Source organism: Triturus cristatus, chromosome 2_1 (genome assembly GCF_964204655.1).
Source record: "Triturus cristatus chromosome 2_1, aTriCri1.1, whole genome shotgun sequence".
Taxonomy (NCBI): domain Eukaryota; kingdom Metazoa; phylum Chordata; class Amphibia; order Caudata; family Salamandridae; genus Triturus; species Triturus cristatus.
In genome coordinates, this window is record NC_140581.1 from 1,181,748,787 (window position 1) to 1,181,772,499 (window position 23,713).

Below are 23,713 nucleotides of genomic sequence, written 5' to 3' on the forward strand. Positions count from 1 at the left end.
GTAGTTTTTCTTTCTCTAAAACATGAGAAAAAGTCCTAATAATATCGTTCGATAAACGGCCCTTTACGAAACCTGTTTGAGATGGAAGTATAAGTAACTGAAGTACTTTCTCAAGTCAGATAGCCTAGTATCTTAGTATACATTTTATAGTCTGTTTGATTCAAGATGGGTCTAAATCATTTTGTATCTGGGGGTATTTTCCCTCCTTGAGAATCACCACAATATGAGCCTCCGAAAAAGAACCTTTGAGTTTGCCCCTCAAGTCAAATTTGTGAAAGAGAGTAAGAATATGTGGCACTAACATTTGTTGGGAACTGTGATAAAAGGCGGCTGGAAATCTGAGTGGGCCAGTGGCCTGGTTTGGTTTCAGTGACTTGATATCTAAGCAAATATTCTCTGGGTAATAGGGTTATTTAGATGGGGAAGGGCCTTGTTCAAGTTTGTGGGCTGTTGAAGAGGATCCAAAAAGGCTTTACAGGCAACTGCACAATCATGGTCTGTCTTCGTGGGACTATATAGTTCAGAATAAAATTTTCAGAATGTATCTACAATTTTTATAGGATCAGTTTGTAGACAACCAAAATGGTCTTTAATGGTCAAAATGTTAACTGATTTTTTAGTATTCTTGAGGGCAAGAGTCAGTAATCTCCCAGCTTTATTGCGCTCTAGGAGGTTTTCAGATTTAACTTTGGTAGACCATATGTAAGCCCTTGTGCTAAGTATTTTGTTGTACTCTTATTTATGTTTGATTTTGGAGGAGTTGTTAGATTTAAGGTCTTTAATTCTGTCTTGTTTTAAAATGTGTATTTCTTTCTCTAGGATATTGAGTTTGACGTTTGGCTGCTTGTTTTTATTTGCCATGACACTTAGCATCACACCCATATAATGGTAGCTTCCTTATCATCCCACTTAGTACCTATATCAACATTGGAGGCGCTATTATCATTGTAGAAAGTGCTTGTGCCACAAGAATCCTGGAGGCAGGATCCTGAAGATAATTTTTTCCCCAGGACCTGATTCTAGGAGAAGCATTGAAGAAATTTAAAGTAATGTTGATACAAGCATGATCCAAAATGGTAATAGAGCTCAATGGTGAGATTAGGTATTGATTGAACCAGGGAATTGCTGCCAAAAAATGGTCTATTCTAGATAAGGAATTATGAGTATGAGAATAAAAGGTAAAACCACTCCGCGTTGGATTATGAAGCCGCCATATTTCTGTAAATTCATTATTTTCGGTATGTTTGTGAGTTAGAGCATGTGAACAGTTGGGTCTGATTGTATACTGTGATAATCTTTCCAGGGTATGTCATAAGTTATATTAGATTCACCAGCTAGGATGCATTTTATGTTGGATGGGAGTTTGAGAAGCCTTTGATTTAGGAATGTCCAGAATGTTGGGTCGTCCATCGTCTGGGTATAAATATTTGCCACGTAAAAAGAAAAGTTTTTTTTGGTGACTTTGTAGGTAAACCACCTACCTTGGTTGTCGAGGGCAATGGTATCAAGCTGCAACCCTGAATGTTTCAATAGCAAAGTGAATACTCAATTTTGTAGGCGGGGTAGAAAGCGTAAACAGATGTCCAAGTTTGTTGCATGTTACGGGCTTCAGTCTATTCTAACTTGCTCGCCTTATTGACATTAAATTATCATCAGTGTTATGACAATGACGGTAAGTTGCCTATACAGCTGAAGCCGCAGTTTTCTCTGTGGCTGAAGTCCCAGTTGGAGCCGCCCTTTTATCCGGCTGAACAATGAATTCAACCCTAACTGATGTTATGTCAGCTGGGACAGAATTGGACATATGTTGCATGAGCACTGACCTCTCAACCCCAAGTTTGGCCTGTTGACCTTCAATCGCTTCCAAGCAGTTATATGGGAGTCGGAGACTTTCATGTAAAAAGAAATTTAATTTCAAGCAAATAAAGTCAATATGTTTACACAAGTCCATTGTACCAGGCAAATCAGTGCCGTCTTCTGACATGTTATTGGTAACTGGCTCCTCAAAGCCATAGGCCTTTAGTGTCCTTCTCATACTATTGAGTGCAGGCTTTGAATCTGGTGATAGAATAACAGAGATGGAATTGGTTCCGATAGGGGTCATAGCAGTAACTAGTTCTGTTATATAGTCCTGGGGGTTATGATAGACCAGGGCCTCGGTCACAAAGTTCCTAGCGGGCTAGGTCTGGCAAATTTTTAGTTAAGGATAGACACCTTTCAGCCAGTTCTATCTCCTTTGTAATCACCCCCACAACATGTTGTAAACTAAATCAATGGGGGAATATTTTATTTCCCCCCCTATGACTCACCACCAAATATTTGCTTGTCCTTTCTTGGCTTGTTGATGGTGAGATGGTCGTAACCCCGGCACGTCCCATGCTGCAAGAAGGTGATGCTTTTAAGCTCTTGAGGAAACAATAAGTTTGTCCCATACTAGCGGTGCTAGTATGGGATAAGTAGTCCCTTCCGGAACAAGTCAGCTGGTATGGCTTTTTCAGTTGGTTTACGGCGTCACACCAAGACCCTACAGAAAGTGTAGCATTTTTGAGAGCCATGTTGCAGAAGAACGGTCTTTCAGTATGTTCAGTTTTCCAGAGCTATCCTTCTGATATACCATGGTAGGAAATGGGGATTCTGGACTTCCCTAAAAGCAGCCCTCCACTTCAGAAAATTAACAACCCACGCGAGTGCAGCTTATGGATACATGACATCATTTGACCCTTGGCATCAGGTATACTTAAGTTGCACTCACTTCAGAAAGAGCCAGCCCAAAATATTGTCAGTTTTTGCAAGTAAAGCAAAAAAAATACAATTCCTCAGAACCCCAGTATAATAGAGGGACCGCACTGTTTTCTCAGGAATATCCATATACTAAAACACGCAGTCCATGTGTAGGGTAAGACTGTTTTTTCCGATCTGTGAAGGATGATCCTGAAAACAACTCATCTTTATTGAATGTGTTTTTGGCTGTTAACACCAATGCGTTTGGGGATTTTTGCTGCCAAAGGATATTTCTTGTCTTTTTACACCATGTTCTAAGGAAGGAGGTCTGTTTTTCCCTATTTTCTTTTGGGTATTTTCACCTTCCTGGCTTTCTGGCCCCTATGCTGGTGCTTTTAAAGGCTCAGCTTGTGGGAGGGAAGAGTCCAAGGAATGATAACCATGATGTCTATGTGCCGGTTCGCCTATGGTCCGGCTTGGGGCTGCAATTTGGAACCGAGTGGTTTGTAACCTTATACAGGACAGACCTTTTGCCCCGGAGGCGGACATATGGCAGATGCCGCCCTTTGCACAGATTGAACAGGTGATGTCGACGGAGGCATGGCAGACAGGGGGCTGCCTGATGTTGTCCGACCTGTACCCGGAAGGAAAATTTATCACTTACCAGGAGGCGATAACTGCCTTTGAGTTGGGGGCGGGGCAGTTTTTGCAATATGCAAAAATAGCGGCAACAGCACGGCAACTGTGGCCTACGTTTCCGGAGGCCCCGAAACACACCAGGACTCTGGTTACTCTGATCGCCATGGCGGGAGGGAGAAAATGTGTCACTCACCTCTATAGGGCGTTACGGGATGATAAAAAGAGCGGACCCCTAAAAATAGAAGAAAAATGGCAGCGGGTGTGTCCTCAGGAGGTCACGACTCGAGACTGGGAAAAGATACATGAGAATGTGCGAAAAGTGTCAGTGAGCAATCGTTTTAAGCAAATTCAGTACAACATAATACATATGACGTACCTCTCTCCTAGAAGGTTGCACGCTATTGATGGCTCCAGAGACCCCCGTTGCCCTAGATGTCGCTTTGATCCAGCAGATTTTGTGCATATGGTTTGGACGTGCCCATCAATCCAGGCATATTGGGGGGCGGTTCTTGGTGCTCTGACCCAGATAACCGGATGGACCATAGCATTGGATCCCCGCACATGCCTCCTAGGCTTGATTCCGCGGGACCCAAAACGCAAGATAAGTAGGCGGTTCCTTATCCTGGGGCTAGTTATTGCCAAAAGGCGCATAGCCATCCACTGGTTAACACAGCAGGGACCGCCATTGGCAAAGTGGAGGTCCGATTTCCGTGAGTGGGCCCTGGTTGAGGAGGGGCATATGCGGAGTACAAGAAAGGATGACAAGCTGCCTGAGGTGCTCTTGGCATGGGGAGCAATGGTGCAGGAGATAGAGGGACAGGCCTCCCAAGTCACTATATCCAGTGTAGTTGAGGCGTCTTCCGGGGAGGGGGGGACCCCGGGTCCGGGGAGGGCGACAGAAGGCGGGCCCGTATGAATGAATATGTTGCAGCATGGACCACGAGTTACGTTGACCCGACAGAGGGGGGGGAGGGTAGGATGGGGGATCGTTGGGATAGGGGGAGGAGGTGGGAGGGGGTGGGAGTTATGTTACATTCAGAGTTGTTATTGTATATTTCAAGAGTCAACGATGGACGAGGTTGAAGAGTATGGACATTCCGTGGCAGTGAACATGGACATTGTTGTTCCGGATTAAGCCACTGGTCACTCGCAGTTATTTGTCTCACCGTTTATTATTATTGAGCTTCCTTGCCGAATGTATTGATAGTGATCTGTTCTGATGTAGACTGAGGTCGGCGGAAGTTGTAATATTCAGAAAACCAATAAACTACGTTTAAAAGAAAAAAAAAAAATGATGTCTATGTGGCTTGTTCAAGTTGTGCTTCAACTTCCTTCTCTGGTTGGGGAGAGTTTTCAGCAGCTTCTCCAGAAACTACTCATTCTGTGATTCAGTATATTATCTTGTAGCCTTGCTTGACCTTCCTATCAGGGCTACAAGGACGTTCAATTTACTGACCACAGTTCCAGATCCAAGCTCTTTTACAATTGTTTAGATGATGAAAGCTCCACCTATAGTTCTTTTGGCCACAGGGTTAACAGAACTCATCATGAGTGCCTTCACTGATAATTTGTCAGTATGAGGAATCTAAAAAAGAAATGTATGACTGTAGAATCAGATCCAGAATTTCTAAAGAAAGTGGCATCCTCAGATTCTTTGGTAGTTGTTACTGCAAAGAAGAAATGCAATGTACCAGGATCAACATCTTTGAGCCCTCCGGAGAAAGAGAATAGAAGATAGGATACCTTTGGCATAAAGTCCTGCTAATGATCAGGGGGCATCATTAAAGCAACTGGTTCCTCTGCTTTACTTAGTGTAGGAGAGTAGGATCTGCTTCTTATGTTGCCCCTACTTTTTTTCTGATGTTTACACTGGTTTCTGGCTATAGTCTGGCTGGGTCCCTGCTAATCCGGGCCCCAGCCTCTCTGTTCTCTCTAAACGACATGGAGTGCATATTAGGTGCACTAGTGATTGGATACTGTGGTACCTTATGAGTCCCAAGTATATGGTACCTTAGGTACCAAGGGCATAGGTACTTCACAGGCCTACCAGGGGCTGAAGCATGTATTATGCCACCCCTGGGAAGCAGACTAAATCTGACACCACAGGCCTGCTACTGCAGCCTGCGTGAGGTGGTGCTAGCACTCCTCACTGAGATATAGGTTCCCTATATATCTCCAGCACACACATTTAAACCTATCAGTCACCCCTAAGGCAGGCCCTATCAATCCTGAGGGCAGGGTGCTTGGTTTCTATGTGAGAGGGTGCCTCTGCCTGAGCAGGGCCCCTCTGCAGCTCTCAGAGTCCATTCTCTGGGGCTGTTTGTGAATGCGGTCAAACCATATACTCTTAAGTGCATTATAACCACGCGGTAAATGCTAACTTTGGAATGGCTGCATCGAAACATGTCGTGTTTGGTGACAAATGCTTTGGAATCATACCCCCACACCAGTAACTGGTGTGGGAGTATGATTCCACCCTTCTAGTGGGATAGACATGTACCTACTGTGGAAACGCGGTAGAATCCTGATGAGCCCTGGCATCACAAAATGGATGCCACCAGTCACGGACACTGGGCTGCCCTCCTGCTGATGACCGAAACTCGCACTGGAGGAAGCCCAACAATAGGTATCCTGTCACAGGGAGCTGTGACCACCTCCCAGACAGGGTTTAGTGTATGGGAGGGTGCACTCCTAGAGTGCTTTGAAGTCCTGCACTGGGGGAGCAGTAGGCTCCTCTGTGCATACACCAGTTCAAACCGGCTCAGGGGCTACCTGCCCCTGCTCTGACATGAAACTGGACAAAGGGAAGTGGGTGTAGCCACCCACTCCCCCGACCCTCCCATAGTTGGGGTCATAGAGCTAGTCCATCCCTTCCTTCTAGTATAAGTTAGGGAACCCTTGCCATTGCAAACTAGATATCCCTGGACGACACTTTGACAAAGAATCCTGGACCTTCGATGTTCCACTACCTCTGGAAAGCTGAAGAATCTCCCTTGGAGTCAAGGAGTGACTCCCCTGCTTGGCAGGCACCAAAAACTGCAACAACGGTCGCAAACTCCACCGCTCCCACCATAGCCCGAAATCCCTGCAGCCCAGGAAGAGGATATCCTAACTTCTATAAGGCCATCGTGAGTCCCCAGCGACGCTGAGGCAAGTGGACCCCACGAGTGACGAGGAACCGCAATCCCTGGGTACCGTGCGCTATTGTCGAGTGCAACCCCTTCACGACGTTCTACAAACCTGTGTTTTGGGCCATGTGTGGTCCAAGCCTCCAGCAAAGATCCCTCCAAAGATCAGAGGCCTACCCCGTCCCGAGTGACCGGGGGCCCCTGTTGAGTGGATCCTCCCGAGGCGTCTTCGCAATCCCTTGCCGGTTGGCTTGTGGGTCCCCTGAAGACTTTTCTACAAATCCAAAGGGCTCCCCTGGTTGCTCCAGACCTGCCCTAACTTACCCTCGCTGGGTGAGTCCCCCAGACCTTGCTGGTCTGCATCGCTGACTTTTTGTCCTTTCCACAAGACTTGCTGTTGCCAAGGCTTGTTGGCTCCAATCTGGTCGCCAACACGGCAGTAAGCTGCAGACTTCGTGGGACACGCCGGATCCAGCTCCTGGTCATCGGCGACGCCTCCTGGACCTCGTGGCTGAAGAGTCAAGACATCCGTGAACTGCCTGAAAACACCCGACAACTGTGGGCATTCATCTTCCTTGCCCCGGGTCACTGCCAAGTGACTTTGAACATTCTCCCCTCTACTTTCAGGTCTTCCTCCTTCTGAATCCAGGCTTGAATTCCACCGGACACTTCTTCACAAGTAGCAAGTCTTCATTGGCTCCCATTTAAAAGGATGCCGCGACCCGACACCAAAAGACACCTATGCACCCGGCTTCTCTGGGTGAAGTAACTCCAGCACTACGGTGCTCCTGTGGGTGTTGGTTCTAGAACTACTTACCCTGTAAGTGACTTGCTTGTAGACTCTCCCAAAGTACCCTTAAACTCTTAATTTCTAACCGCGAGTTGCCCCATTGAAGTGTACGGCGATTCGCGCCTGTGTTCACACACTGCATGCGTCCCCCGTGGGTCCTTTACTTACCTGCCTTGGGTGGTTTTGTGAGGCCCCAACACTTCTAAAGGCCCTAGGCCTTGTCCCTTTGCAAGTCGTTGTTCTTAAGTCTCTATTTTAGTATATGGTCTGGTACGCCCCTAGGGCCCCAGCCATATTTGTGCTTAATTTATTGTGAAACGTTGATTTGTGCAAATGTTCCTGACATAAAGAGATTAGTAGAGAGTTGTTTAGTAATACATACATATATATTTGATATATATACCTGTGTGGTGTCCTTTCATTTGGTGATTCAAGAGATTATGTGGTAAAACAAGCTGCTTTACATTCCTCCAAGATTTAGCCTGAAGGCTGCTCTCCACAGCTACCACTAGGATCGCTTTCTTTAAAGGTTGTCTTAAACTTACTACCATAAGAGTTGAATTGTACTGGTGCAAGGTGTCCACTTTAACTAGTGAACAGCATATACCAGGCCAACTTCTCACACTTAGCCTTCGTGATCCTTCACTTTGGGACTCTCAGAGTCAATTCATCGACAATCTTCCAAGAGATAAGATGAAGGATTTGTTTGCTGTCAAGGAGGGCATGCTGACAATATTATCGGACTATTAAGACAACAACAACAGCAATTGTTCCAGAAGCAAAAGGTTTCTAGTGGCAGAGGAAGCAGGTAGCCGTCTTCTGCCTTTGTTTGAAAGGAAGACTCCAACAAATAAATGATTCCTTCAGTGTGCCCTCATGGTGAGCACCCCACTGGGTTGCCAAATTTCCAGGTATTTCCCAGCGTAGCAAAACATTCCGAAACACAAGAGTGTGCTAGATATTGTGCAAAATGGATACAAAACAGGTTTTTCAGTTCACTGCCTTATATTCTACCACAAGAGTTAAATCCTGCAATCCTGGAGCAGCTAATTATACAGACATTGACGCTTCTGGAGAAAGGCACGATGGAGCTAGTACAGTAACAATAGTGGAATATGGGGGTTTAATCCTATTTCTTCCTTATCAAGAAGAAAGGTTCAAAGCAAAACTTCAGACCTATTTTGGATTTCAAAAGGACTAACAATAGGAGTAGGAAACGAAAAGTTCAGGATTGTGGCGCTCCGTCATATGTGCACATCTTCAGCTGGTTGATTGGATGTGTGTTGTAGAGTTGCAGGCTGCTTATTTTCATGTGTTCATTGTGCAAGTCACATATTTATTCTGAGATTCAAAATTGACAAAAAATATTATTATACAAAGTACATCGTTTTAAATTAAAGTCGGCTCCAAGGGCTGTTAGCAAAGTGGTAGAGGTGGTGTCATCATTCCTTCGTAAGAAGCGATTATTTATGCATATCTGGACAACTGGCTGCGCAAGGCCTAGTTCCATCCAAAGCCACTCATGGATCTACTGCTGACAGTGAACCTCCTTTACAGCCAAGGCCTTCATCTGTCTGTAAAGAGATTCGCTTACGTTCCAACATGGTCAATTCTGGCACCAACTGGATTGTTGGTTGATAGGATGTGAGCCCTTCTCAAGCAAAATCCACAATCCATGTCAGGGTGAACCACAAAAGTCACCAAATTAACTTGTGCTTAACCCTCTGGTAGCTTGACACAAAAGCAGCCGGCTTAATTTAGAGGTAATGTGTAAAGTATTTATGCGTCACACAAACAGTAATAAAGTGAAAGCAGCATGAGAAAAAAAAACACCAACTTAGAAAACTGAGTAAAATGTAATAAATTATTTGATAAAACACAAAAAATGAAATCACTAGAACTGGAGATATGCAATTTCAAAGATTTACGGTAAGTATCATGCAGGAAAGCACAAATACCACTCGCGGTCATCTGGTCTTGAGGGAACCTTATGAAAGTCCCAAGTTCAGGCTGATCGCGTTGCAGAGTGGGGTGAATACAGGGACCTGGTTAGTCCCGCTGAAAAAGTTACCTTCTACAGTTCAGCACAAAGAGTTCTGTTTGCGGTGTGGCAGCCTTGATGAGCAGGGAGAGCACTGTGGATGATCATCGCTGTAGCATGAAGAGCAGGCTGGGTGTGGCAGAAGGTTATCCCAGTAGCGTGAAAATCCTGTTGGGTATTGTGGATTGTCTTTGTTGAAATAAGTCATTGGCAGTCACTATGGGCTGCCCATGCTGAAAGCACAAATTGCCTATCTTGTGTTTCCGGTCAACGCTGGCAGACGCTGTAGTGTCAAACATTGGGTTCACTGGAGCTTTGCGTTGGCGGTCAGTATGGGCAGCAAGATCCTGGTGTGAAGGGGCACGTTCGTGGTCGCAAAGAGCCCAAAACATCAGTATTTCTCCTTTTTTTCAAGAAGTAGCTCAACGGATGCCACACCAAGGTCCATGACTGTCACCCACGCTGTGCCCTCCCCGTGGGTAGAAGAAGGATACGTCTGGACAATGGATTCAGTTTGGGGTATTTATTATTCACAAAGTCTTGCTCTCTCTCTCCGGTCTGAGGATTCCCGGTCTTCTCTTCTCCTCTCCGAGGTCCCCCTCCAGCGGTAGGTCTCCGGGGTATATGCAAGGAAGGGAGAGCAATATATTAGTGACCTGCTCTTTTCTTTGTGGGATTCTGAGGGGGGAAAGGGTGTGAGGAGTCACCGGGGTCTTCCACCAAAACACTCGTGCTATGCTGAGATTTGTGCGTGTATCGAGTCCTTCCCCTTTTTAGAAGGAACCAGGGCCCCTAGACGTCCCGTGACCTCCCCGACAGCTATCTCCCTCCCCGTGTAGGTAATAGACCCAGGACCCGGCCCCGTACCTTTCCCAGCCACCCTCCTCCAGGAGAGTGGCGGGGCGAGACGCCGTGTAGATGGCCTCCTGGCTCTGCAGCTCTTCCGTCCCGGCTGGTCCGGACCTCCGCGTCGCCTCTTCCGGACTGCTCCACCTCCTCCGTCGTACTCCTACTTCGCTCCGCTCCGCTACCGACCACCGCCTCTCGTTCTCCGCTCTTCTCCTCGCTCGCCTTCTCTGCTACTCCTGGCTCTCCTCCATGGGCTTTCGTGCTGGCTTCCGCGCGGGCTTCCGTCTTACGGGAGATGGGCGCTCCTGATTGGTTCCCTGCCGCTGACGTCACAGGGGGCGTTACCTCGTCCGCGATGAGCCAGCCGGCGTTAAAGGGGCCGCCAGCACCCTGCAGGAGAGGTGGAAAGCTGTCATCAATGAGGGTTGCCTCGTACCCCTCCTCCTCTCCCGAGGCCTGGCGACACATCCCCAACCCCTTGATTTTCCCGATCGGGGGAAATGGGGTATCGGGAGAGAAAGTCCGCATTCCCCTGGTCCAGCCCTTTCCGATGTTTCACCTCAAAGCGATAAGGCTGTAACGCCAAGAACCAGCGGAGGATGCGCTCGTTGTGGCCTTTATTACGCTGAAGCCAGGTCAAAGGGGCATGGTCCGTAAAGAGGATAAAGGATCTGCCTTCCAAGTAATAGCGCAATTTCTCCACCCCCCAACGTACGGCCAAACACTCTTTCTCCACCGTGGAGTAAGCCTGCTCTCGGGGAAAAAGCTTCCTACTGATGTATAAAACAGGACGCTCGCAACCCTCCGAATCCTCTTGGGAGAGCACTGCCCCTATCCCAACCCCAGATGCATCCGTCTGCAGGATAAAGGGTTTCTGAAAGTCAGGGGTCACTAACACTGGGGAGGAGGTGAGAGCATCTTTGAGAGCCTGGAAAGCAGTAGACTCCAGGGTCGTAGGCGCCCGTAGGCGGGGAGAGGTTTGGGTCTTGCGGAGGAGATCAGTGAGGGGACCAGCCAGATTGGCGAATTGGGGGATAAATCTCCTGTAGTATCCTACCAACCCCAAAAATGCCCTAAGATCCCTTTTGGTTCTGGGGTACAGCAAAGCCTGAACCGCCGCAACCTTCTCTGACTGAGGTTTAATGTTACCGTCCCCAAGCAGAAACCCCAGATATTTCACTTGCTGAAACGCAACCCGGGATTTCTTTGCGTTGATGTGGAAGCCTGCTTGTTTTATACTTTCCAGTATTCTGCCCAGATGTTGGAGGTGCTCTGGCCACGTTTTGCTGAAGACAACTATGTCGTCCAGGTATGCAGAAGCATAAGGAAGATGTTGTTTTAGTAGGGTATCCATGGCCCGTTGAAAGGTGGCCGGAGCCCCATGTAGGCCAAAAGGGAGGACAGTAAAATGGAAGTGACCTGAGGGAGTCGAGAAGGCTGTTTTCTCCTGGTCCGCAGGAGCTAGGGGAATCTGCCAAGACCCCTTGGTGAGGTCGATAGTGGTTATGTATTTGGCCTCACCAAGGCGCTCAACTAGTTCGTCGACCCTAGGAAGTGGGTAAGCATCTTGCTTGGAGACCCTATTGACGGCTCGGAAGTCTATGCAAAACCGGATACTTCCGTCCGGTTTCGGTACCAAGACTACGGGGGAACACCAGTTGCTGTGAGAAGGCACGATCACCCCGGTTTTTAGCATCTGTTGTACTTCTGTCTGGAAGGCCGCCCGCCGTGCCTCAGGTATCCGATAGGGTTTTTGTTTGACGGTAACTCCTACGGGGGTGGGGATAGTGTGTTCAGCTAAGTGGGTTCTCCCCGGGAGATCGGAGAATACACTGGAAAACCGAAGGAGGAGAGAGTCCATAGCCTCCCTTTGATGAGGGGGCAAATCGGGATTGACAGGAAGGTCCTTGACGGTATGCGCCAGAGGTGCGGTAAAGGAGACAGTTAGGGGTGTAATCGGAGGTTTTCCCAACCATTTTTTTAGTATGTTTATGTGATACAATTGCGTCTTTGTGCGCGATACCTGTAGAACGTAAGAGGTCCTACCCACCTTCTTAGTGACCTGAAAGGGACCTTGCCACTCCTTCTTCATTTTCTGACCAGAAGTGGGTAACAACACCAGGACCCAGTCCCCTACATCGAGCGTCCTCCATTTTTTTCCTCTATCATAAAAGTGCTTTTGTTTAGTTTGGGCGATGGCTAGGTGTTCATGGGAAAGGGTCCTCAGTTTATGGAGTCGGGACTGCAACTGGCGGGTGTAATCAAGCAGAGCCTCTGCTTCTTGTTTCCCTTCTTGCTCCCAGCTGTCTTTTGTGATCTCCAGTAGAGTTCGGGGTTTCCGACCAAAGAGGAGCTCGAATGGGGAAGCCCCCAAGCTGGACTGGGTCTGGCTCCTTAGCACAAACAGGGCCAAAGGCAACAATTGGTCCCAGTTTCTTCCGTCCCCAGACAGAAGTTTTTTTAGGGTCAGTTTAAGGCTTCCATTATAGCGCTCAACTAACCCGTCTGTCTGGGGATGGTACACCGATGTTTTTATGTGTCGGATGTTGAGCTGGAGACAGACCTGTTTCATAAGTTTGGAGACAAACGGGGTGCCCTGATCGGTGACTATTTCCCTTGGGAAACCCATCCTTGAAAATACTTCCACCAGGCGTTGAGCTATAGCCGTGGACGTAGCTGCTCTAAGGGGGAAGGCCTCGGGATAGCGAGTCGCATAGTCCACCAAGACCAGGGCATACTGATGTCCTCTACTGGATTTGGGCAAGGGACCTATCAAGTCCATTCCTAGTCTGTCGAACGGTTTACCTATGATGGGGAGAGGCTGCAAGGGGACTGCAGGTGGTACATACGGATTGCGCCGTTGGCAGATGTGACATTCCTGACAATACCTTTGTATCTGAGCATATATCCCAGGCCAGAAGAAGTGTTGTAGAATGGCTTGTCCTGTTTTTTCTGCCCCAACATGCCCCGCCAAAAGGTGGGCATGGGCAAAAAAAAGTATTTGATCCCTAAAGTCTGAGGGAACTATTAACTGAAGAGGGGCGTCTTCCTTAGCTAACCGGTAGAGGAGGCCATTACGTTCAACAAAAGTGGGATAGGCTCTAGTCGTTTGGTCCTGTTCAGCCCGGGCTTTGTTCCAGGCATTGACCAGACTGGCGTCGTTTAATTGGGCAGTACGGAAGTGAGTATCCTTAGCCCACGGTTCTGGGGTCAACACCGAGACCTGATGACAGGCCGGGGAACTGAGTACCTCCCGCATCATAGCGGAAAAACAGGGGTTATCGGTCCCAATGATGACAGGTTCAGGAAGGTGTGGAAGGACCCCCACTATTGCATCCAGGCTGGCCCCTGTGGGTGTTTGGAGCTGGATGATAGCCAGAGGGTAGTCCCTAACCTCCCCATGTTCACACCTGATACCCACCCTCCTACCCGGTAGGACCCAGGAGTGTTGAATGAGCTCTTGCCTGGCCACTGAGTGTTTACAGCCTGAATCCAATAGGGCTCGTACCCCTTTTCCCTGTATCTTTACACTCACATAAAAGACGGGACCCGTTTCTTGAGCAAACAGGAGGGAGTGGGGCGAATAGCTCACATCCATGGGTTCCTCCTCTTTCTCCTTTTTCTTTCTGCAAAAGCGAGCTATGTGTCCCCATTCCCCACAGTCATAACATTGGGGCCCCGAGAAAGGGATAGGGTCTGGCCGGGCTCCTCGGGACCGTACGGGCTCTGGGACTGGTTTAACCGGCTTCCGGTCGCCCCTTCCTTGGGACACATGCTTTACTGGCCGTTCTAGTTCTTTGGGGTTGGGTCGGCCTTGAGCTCTAGCATACGACGTGGCCATTTCTACGGCCTGTTCCAGGGATAACCCAGCGTGTTGTTTTAACCAGCGCTGGCTCGAGTATGGGAGGGCTTCAAGGAACTGTTCAAGATAAATCTTCTTCATCACGTCCTCCATGCTGGCCTCTTGGGGTTTTAGCCACAGATCAGCCGCCTCCTTCAACTTAAAAAATAGAGTCTTGGGGATGTCCCCAGGAGCCCCGCGTTCCTGCCGGAACCGTAAGCGGTGAGTCTCTTCGTCTACTCCAAGCCGGTCCAGGATATATTGTTTCACAAGTGCATAGGTAGCGGTCCCATCTTTATTTACGGCCTGATAGGCCGCTTGTGCTTCTCCAACCAACAAAGGGGCAAGGTAAAAGGGCCACCTCTCTCCTGCCCAAGCACTAGCACGGGCGGCCCTTTCGAAATTCAGAAAGAAGGCCAACGGATCTTCTCCAGGGGTGAGCTTCTGAAGGGGGACCACCGTTCCCGGAGGCGCGGCCGCTCTGACCTGACCCAGGGAGGCCACGAGAAGATTTTGTCCTTCGGCCAGTTTTACCAAGTTATCGGCTTGTGTTTGGATGGCCGAAGTGAACACAGCCCGATCTGCGTCAGCCTGGGAGGAACTCCGCTCTATCGCCCACTCCATCTTCGTCTGACTTTCCTTCATTTGGTGTATGAAGGCGTCCATCCTGTATCGGGTGGTGGTTCACGATCCAACAGCCTCCTATCTGGCTCGCCACTTGTCACCCACGCTGTGCCCTCCCCGTGGGTAGAAGAAGGATACGTCTGGACAATGGATTCAGTTTGGGGTATTTATTATTCACAAAGTCTTGCTCTCTCTCTCCGGTCTGAGGATTCCCGGTCTTCTCTTCTCCTCTCCGAGGTCCCCCTCCAGCGGTAGGTCTCCGGGGTATATGCAAGGAAGGGAGAGCAATATATTAGTGACCTGCTCTTTTCTTTGTGGGATTCTGAGGGGGGAAAGGGTGTGAGGAGTCACCGGGGTCTTCCACCAAAACACTCGTGCTATGCTGAGATTTGTGCGTGTATCGAGTCCTTCCCCTTTTTAGAAGGAACCAGGGCCCCTAGACGTCCCGTGACCACCCCGACAGCTATCTCCCTCCCCGTGTAGGTAATAGACCCAGGACCCGGCCCCGTACCTTTCCCAGCCACCCTCCTCCAGGAGAGTGGCGGGGCGAGACGCCGTGTAGATGGCCTCCTGGCTCTGCAGCTCTTCCGTCCCGGCTGGTCCGGACCTCCGCGTCGCCTCTTCCGGACTGCTCCACCTCCTCCGTCGTACTCCTACTTCGCTCCGCTCCGCTACCGACCACCGCCTCTCGTTCTCCGCTCTTCTCCTCGCTCGCCTTCTCTGCTACTCCTGGCTCTCCTCCATGGGCTTTCGCGCTGGCTTCCGCGCGGGCTTCCGTCTTACGGGAGATGGGCGCTCCTGATTGGTTCCCTGCCGCTGACGTCACAGGGGGCGTTACCTCGTCCGCGATGAGCCAGCCGGCGTTAAAGGGGCCGCCAGCACCCTGCAGGAGAGGTGGAAAGCTGTCATCAATGAGGGTTGCCTCGTACCCCTCCTCCTCTCCCGAGGCCTGGCGACAATGACCTGGCAGACAACTCTTGGGGATCAGGTACTTGTTCCAGCTGAGGCTAGCAGGGCTCAGGCAGGTTAATTTGCATGTTCAGTGCAGCGGGTTTGGCTGGCCACTTGCAGGTAGGGATCTGTAACTTGTTTCCCTGAATCTTTGAACCTGAGGTCAGTCAGCTGACTCTTGGAGTTACTTCAGGCTGGGATGAAGGGTGCAGAGAAGGCAGGTCTAGCCTGCCTTCTCAGACAGCAGGGCAGGCCTCAGGCAGGCCCAGTTGCTCTCCCAGACAAGTTCAGTGCAGCAGGTCAGCTGGGCAGTCATCCTTCTGTAGTATCCACTGGTCCAGGAGTCTACTGAAGATTGAGATTGAGGGGGGGCCCTTTTTATACCTCCTTGCAAATGCATGATATTGTGAGCCATGTATAAGGCTTTAAAATGTACACGCTTGTCCATGGGGAGCCAATAGTTTGTGGAGAAGCCCAAAGGCTGAGCTTCTGGCTGCAGCATTCCTACCTGATATCAAACCAAATTTATCACTGTAATTTATCATGTAATAAGTTAACCCAATGTTATCGTATGGGAGAGGTAGGCCTCATAGCAGTAAAAAACTAATTTAGGGGGTTTTCACTACCAGAACATCTAAAAACTAAAACTTACATGTCCAACATTTTAAATGCACTGCACCCTGCCCTATGGGCTGTTTCAGGCACCTACCCCAGGGGTGACTTGTATGTATTAAAAATGAAGGTTTAGGCTTGGCAAAAGATTTATTTTGCCCAGTCAAAATGGCAGTTTAAAACTGCATACAGGCTGCAATTGCAGACCTGAGACACGTTTAACAAGGTAAACAGCCCTTACTACGAATCCCTCACCCCGCATGTTACAACGCGGTCGTTACAACGACCGGGTTGTAACGTCGCACACCATTACCCCGCAAGGCATAACAGCGACTTGCGGAGGGGGGAGATGGTGTTGGATTTAAAATCCAACACCTTTCCTACTGTCCGCACAGACTGGAGTTGGAATAGTAAATTATACAATTCCAACATCCAGCGCCCCCCTCCGCAAGTCTTTGTTACGACTTGCGGGATAATGGTATGCGTTGTTACAACGCGGTCGTTGTAACGACTGCGTTGTAACAACATGCGGGGTGACCGCAAGCGGAATAAAGAGGCATATTTGTTTAACAAGGCTATTCAAGAGGGTGGCACAGTAAGCGCTGCAGGCCCACTAGTAGCATTTAATTTACTGTACCTGGATACATATAGTACCACTTTACTAGGGGCTCATAAGTAAAGTAAATATGGAAATTGTGTATAAGCCAATCTTCCCAGTTTACAGGAGAGAGCACAAGCACCTTAGCACTGGTTCCCAGTGCTAAAGTGCACAGAGTCCTAAAAGCCAAAAAAAACAAGTTCTTAAAACAGGAGGAGTGAAGGCAAAAAGTTTTAGGGGACCCTGCAGGGATTAAGGGGCTTCCGGGTCAAGGGGGCGGCAGGGGACAGGCCAGTTAGAACTGGCCTGCCCCCAGTACTAGGATAAAAGGCCGGGGAGCGCGGGACGCGGTCTCTTGGTCCCGCGCTCTCAGGCATCCGGACGCAGCCCCTGGGAGGCTGCTAACCTTTTGTTACCCACCCTCCATCCCCTGTTGCAATATGATTATTGGAGATTAAAATTGACGGTGTGCTTTGCTTGCTTAGGCGTTTTTCCCGTTTACAGGTCATCAATCGTCGTATTTATGCTATTCCTTGGTCAGGCGGTAAGGTCATGACTGGTGAGCAGTAAATTTAAGGTCCTCAGGGGGTGGCCTCATTCTCGGATGGTGTCGCCCAGGGGGAGGGACAAAGGGTCTCTCCTATAACTCCAGGGGCGGTTTCTCCGGTTGGCTGGATGGGTGCGGGGAAAGGGGGGAGTCACGCTTTCTTTTAGGCTGGTTGGCCACCCTGCACTGGCATGGACGTCACTAAATGGCGCAGAGTGCAAGACCCCCCAAATTTGAATGGAGTTCAGGGAACGTATGGGGGTAACCGGGGGGGGGAAGTACCCTCTCGGTAAGCGGGCCCTCTGCGCATGCGCAACTCCTAAGGGAGGGCGTGGTAAATTGATAAGGATCTGACACCAGTTAGCGACCTTGCCATAGGCCCAAATAGGATACGCAGAAAGTAATTAATGTATGATTATAATCCTTATGTTAGATTCGGATAGAAAAAACTATGTATTAGAGATATGTTAAGGTTAGCCATCTGAAATCTGTGCATATGAGTTGTAATCAAATGTCGTGTTATGTTTCTGCGTATAATCGTGTAAATATTGTTTATTTCAAATTTTAATTTTGTTTTTATGTTTTAATAAATACGGCCGGGGGTTGTAAGACCCCCGCCTCCAAAAAGTAATTACCTTCTCATGTCCCTCATTAGAAATGTGGTTTACGCGCAGGGGGAGGGGGAAATTCGGTAGTCCCAGACCATATCCCCTCTGTGTTCTGCAACAGTCTCTGGGAACAAGCAGGTGACTGCCATAGCAGTCTGTAGCATCTACCGACCTGCGTCGAGTGATCAGTCATCCAGGCACTGTGTCATGTGAAGCCTCAGCGCAGTTGAGAAAGCTGGAAACATGCTGTTCCCACCTCATGAGATGGAGTCACAGCGCAGCCACTGCTCATTGGTTTGTTCGCTGCAAACAAACTGAAATGTCTAGACCCAACCGAGCTGAACCAGCAGTACTACTAGTGCCTCTGCCCAGGTCACTTTCAGCAAAAAATCATAGTGGTGTGAAATGCAGTAAGATATAGGAATCATGGGTCTGATTACGATGCCGGGCACTGTAGCGAAAGCAGGACCGTCTGGCTAGAATTCAACGGTCCTGCTGCCCAGAATACAATGTGCCTGCCTTCATGGCGGTCGCAATGTGAATATTTTCTATTGCGGCGTGTGCTGTGGGCTGCAGCAAACGCCTCAAAAGAAAATAAAAACTCCAAAAACATCCCTGCACTGTGTGGCAGGCACCATGCAGTGCCTGAAACATGGTGCAGGGATGGTAAGGGGGCACCAGATATGCCCCCAGACCCCATAGATAGAGGAGGGCCAGGTGGAAGGGGGGGCCTGCTAGGGGCCTCCAAAGTCACTTTCCGCCTGCCTTTTCATGACGGGTGAACCACCATGAAAGGGCATGCAGAAAGGGACATTTTAATCCCTACGGCAGTGCCTGAGCAGGCACCACCTTTATTGTAGGGATTGCTGAACCTCCAACGCCTTGAGCCCGTCGTAAGCGCAGCGGACGGTCCCTCCGCCCGATGCCTCCGCCTGCCGCATCGTAATGCAACTGGCAGACCGCATGGCCAGATGTTGGTGGGTCTGACACTGACGAGTCATTGGTGTCAGACCCACCGGCATCGTAATCAGGCCCCAAGTCACAAGGATGTCTAGATTTCTTTTAAAACATGCGTTTTCGTTTACTGACTGTACTTAAGCATCACTCAGGCACTTATGTGATAACTTCTGTGCCTGCACTTGGGACAGATTCAGCACTCTTTGCATAATATTGTCTTTGAGACTGCACCTGATGGCAAACATTGGCTCGAATTAAGCACTGGATTACATATTTTATGGTGTTCTGTCGTGTTTAGCTCCACTACTGTTTGCTGAATTTGCAGGTTGTATAAAAAAGAAAAAATCATGCTTCCTGTCCTCCAGTTTAGTAATTGGTAAGGTCTTTAATGAAGCCCCTGACTGTCACCGTCCATCAGCCCTTAACCAAACCTTGTTTTCTCATGTACCTCCACTCATTAAACACCACTACCTTCACACTGAAGGCAGGTTACACTAAATCATATCTTTGATGTGCAGCCATGCTTACTTTATTAGGTATAGGCATGCTAGAACTCAGTGTTGGCTACCACTGCTGTCAAAGAGAAGTAATTCATTAGTGAATAAGTTGGCTGTGTAAGTACAGGAAGTTAAATGTGCAGTGAACTTTGTTTTTAAGATGAAGTTAAATGTCATGTATTGGCATATTTTTAAAATAAAATTATGTGTATTTTTGGGAATTGTTAATTATGAGCATATCAGCAAAAATGCTGGTTGTGTAAGTACAGGAAGGTACATATGCAGTGCTCTTTATTGTAAAATGGATGCAAATGTTACATATTATCCAATTTCTAAAAATAAAAACTATTTGTATTTTTAGAATTGTTAATTATGAGCATATCAACAAAAATGACTTCAGCACCATCAGCCAAAATGGAGTGACCCACACATACAACGGTGATGTTGATTTCTTGGAACTTGAGCGCTGGAAGCAGGAATACCTTTGCCATAGAGCACTCAAGCAAATCCCCACATTTATACACTTTCGCAAGTGGAAAGCTTTTCACGTGTGGAGGAAGAACGTTCGCTCCAGAAGAATCAGTGCATGCAAAAAATTACTGCAGGAGAACTTATTCATTGTTAATGTGGTATGTATGGACAACAATGTATACTCATGATTATACAGGTAATAAAGGGCAGAGTCCTTTAACACGTTGGGATCTATTCGCGAACTGCATTTTGTAGGACCGTAGTAGTACTACAATAGTAATGGCTGAACAAGTAATGCAAGAACCCTACCAATGGCGAAAAGATGATCATTCTCTGTAAATATGTAATATATATTTGTCCAGCCCTAATCATTTCAACCTTCCTTGAAATGTAATCTTGAGTGAATTTGCAACTTTTGGATTTGTAACTTTTAACTACTAGTATCTGTAGTAGACATATGTACCTACTTCCATTCTTATGTGAGTTTAGAGCATGGGTACTCACAAACTTTCTCTCGGGGGCCAAATTTACAGTGTGGTTTGTGGCCGAGGGCCGCACTGGTGGGAGCGGAGTCAGTGGGGGAGGGGGCGTGGCTAGAGCAAAAAAAAACTGTGACCATGAGGTTGAACACAGGCCCTTGCAGCGGATGCTTTCATCCACTGAGCCACCAGACCCGGCATACACACATCTTTCTCTCTCCCTCTCTCTCTCTCTCTCCCTCTCTCTCTCTCTCTCTCTCTCTCTCTCTCTCTCTCTCTCTCTCTCTCTCTCTCTCTCTCTCTCTCTCTCCCTCTGTCTCCCTCCCTCCCTCTCTCTCCCTCTCGGTCTCCCTTCCTCTCTGTCTCCCTCTCCCTCTATCTGTCTCCCTCTATCTGTCTCCCTCCCTCCATCTGTCTCCCTCCCTCCATCTGTCTCCCTCCCTCACTCTGTCTCCCTCCCTCCCTCTGTCTCCCTCCTTCCCTCTGTCTCCCTCCCTCTGTCTCTCCCTCTGTCTCCCTCCCTCTGTCTCCCTCCCTCCCTGACTCCCTCCCTCCCTGACTCCCTCCCTCCCCTGACTCCCTCTCCCCCTGACTCCCCCCTCTGTCTACCCCTGACTCCCCCCTCCCTGTCTCCCCCTCCCTGTCTCCCCCTCTCTGTCTCCCCCTCTCTGTCTCCCCCTCTCTGTCTCCCCCCTCTGTCTCCCTCCCTCTGTCTCCCTCCCTCTGTCTCCCTCCCTCTGTTTCCCTCCCTCTGTTTCCCTCCCTCTGTCTGTCTGTCTCCCTCTGTCTGTCTGTCTCCCTCTGTCTGTCTCTCTCTGTGTCTGTCTGTCTCCCTCTGTCTGTCTCTCTCTGTGTCTCTCTCTCTCTCTCCCTGTGTCTGTCTCTCTCTCTCCCTCTGTCTGTATCTCTCTCTCCCTCTGTCTGTCTCTCTCTCTCCCTCTGTCTCTCTCTCTCCCTCTCCCCCTGTCTGTCTCTCTCTCTCTCCCTCTGTCTGTCTCTCTCTCTCCCTCCCTCCCTCCCTCTCTGTCTTCCCCTCCCTCCCTCCCTCTCTGTCTGTCTCCCTCCCTCTCTGTCTCCCTCTCCCTCTGTCTCTTTCCCTCCCCCTCTCTGTCTCCCTCCCTCTGTCTCCCTCCCTCCCTCTGTCTGTCACCCTCTGTCACCTCACCCCGCGAGTGTGACAGCCCGGGCTGAGACAGCTTCCCCAGCACACACACAGCCACACCCGAGTAATTCACAGGTCTTCAAAAGACCATTTACTTGTGTGAGAAGTTGGCCTGGCATATGCTGTCCACTAGTTATAGGGGACACCTTGCACCAGTCCAATTCGACTCTTAAGGTGATAGGTTAAAAGACAACCTTTAAAGAAAGCTATCCTAGTGGTAGCTGTGGAGAGCAGCCTTCAGGCTAAGTCTATTGTTTTACCATAGATAACCTCTTGAATAACCAAATGAAAGAGTAGTCCACACAGGTATATATATAAAATATATGTATTTATTCTAAGAATAATCCCACTAGTCTCTTTATGAGGCTGGAGGTAAAGATACAATTCAAACAAGCATTGATAGTTACAATAAATAGCACTGGAATCATAGGGCCCCAGGGGGGGACCAAACCATATATTAAAAAAGTGGTATAAAAACCACGACAATTCTACAGACAATGCCTAGGGCATTTAGGGCCGCTGGCTCCTTGTGAAACCACCCAAGGTAGTGAGGAAGGGGACACACGGGAGACACGTTCAGTGGTATAAGCTGCTGTCGGGATCTCTATTAAAGCCTATGGAGAATGTCGCAGTTGAAATTTACAAGATTAAAAACACTTCTAGCAGGAGTTCAAGTTCAAGAGTTTAGAGTTAAGCTTTTGAAGGGCCCACACCCACGAGAGTACCGAGGTACCACTGTTACCTGCCCCAGGGAAGCCTGGTGCATAGGTCGTTTTCGATGTCGGGTCGCGGGCTGATTTTCAATGGAAAAACATGAAGAACTGCTGCTAGCGAGAAGCGTCGTCGATGTCGTGAAGATTGAAGATGGATATCTTGCAGAGAAGGACCCGAAAGCAGAGGGCACAGAGTCTGGGTCACGGCACAGTGACCAGGGGGCTCAGGAGAAAGAGCCCTTCAATGTTGGGTGCTTCCAGGTGGACGATGGGTAGCTTGGATCGTCAGCCACGGAGTCCAGGAGGCTTCAAGGAAGGCCAGCTTCTGGAGGGCGACTGTCCCACGAAGGATGAGGGTCGCTGCGGTGTTAGTGTCCGGATTGGATCCACTAAGCCTTGGCAACCGCAACCCACGCAAGGATCTCAAAGCAGCTACTGGTGCAGACCCACAAGGTCTGAGCAAGGTCTCCAGCAAAGAGACTGAAGAGCAGGCCTGGAGCAACCAGGGGAACTCTTGGAAGTAAAGATTGACCTCCGCCAGGGCCCACCAGTCGAGAGACAAGGGACCGCGGGAGGCAGAAATTTGGCGTGCATAAAGATGCGCCCACGGGTCGCCGGAGCGGGCTAGGGCGTCAATCTTTGGCACAGATGATGCTGAGAGGTTGGCTCAATAATGGGCCAAAGCACAACTTCCCCACTTGTCGGGTTTGTGTGCTGTGCAAGAGGTGGCCGGTGTCCTGGGGTATTGTGGATCTCGGCACCCACGGGGTCCACGGTGCTGAGCTTTGCTGTGCACACTCACTGGCCTCTGGGATTCTTGGAAACCCACCTCAAGGTAGGTAGGAGTTGTCGATGTCCATAGGAGCAGCGAAGTTCCAACCGGGTCACTTGCAGTGTTTCAGGTGCCTGCCAAGCAGGGGGGTAACTCCTTTACCCCAAGGGAGATTTCTTCAGGTAGCTGTGCGGCAGCAAGTCGAAGTTCAAGTCTGTAAAGTCCAAGAATAATCTGAGGCTCTGGGGACCCTGTATTCACCTTTATCCAAAGATTAGGGGAGTGTCTAGATCAGAGCCCACCAATGAGAGTTCAGGCGGGAAAGGGTGGCTACACCCTCTCCCCTTTGTGTGTTTTCCCGCCTGGGCACGGGACAGGATGCCCCTGAACCGGTTTGAGGCGGTGTATGCAGAAGTAGGCATGGAGAAGCCTACGTGCAAGTCTGAAAGACATCCTATGGTGCACCCACCCAGTTCCAATCCACATAGTCTGTCTGGGGAGGTGGGAGCACCTCCCTGCAACAAGATCCCTATTGTCCAGCTGCCGTGGCTGGAGTTCTGCCCAGCAACAGGCAGCCAGAGTCGTGTGGGTGGTGGGTAGCATCCATTTTGTACTACGTGTGCACTTTTAAATTGGTGTCTAAAATCTACCGCTTTTACCATATCGCCCCTCTAGCAGGGGGGAATCATGCCCTCACTCCCATGGTTGGATTG

The 23,713-nt window shown here is 49.1% G+C and overlaps 1 protein-coding gene across 2 annotated transcripts in view; it reads left to right on the forward strand.

Annotated features, from left to right (window-relative positions):
• The window catches only part of DNAH6 (dynein axonemal heavy chain 6), a 2,458,578-nt gene that overhangs the window by 203,691 nt on the left and 2,231,174 nt on the right, over positions 1 to 23,713 (forward strand). For both annotated transcript variants that reach the window (XM_085636629.1, XM_085636630.1), the window contains exon 5: positions 19,765 to 20,032. In XM_085636629.1, coding sequence (XP_085492755.1) covers positions 19,765 to 20,032 — 268 coding nt within the window. The remainder of the gene's footprint in view (positions 1 to 19,764; positions 20,033 to 23,713) is intronic.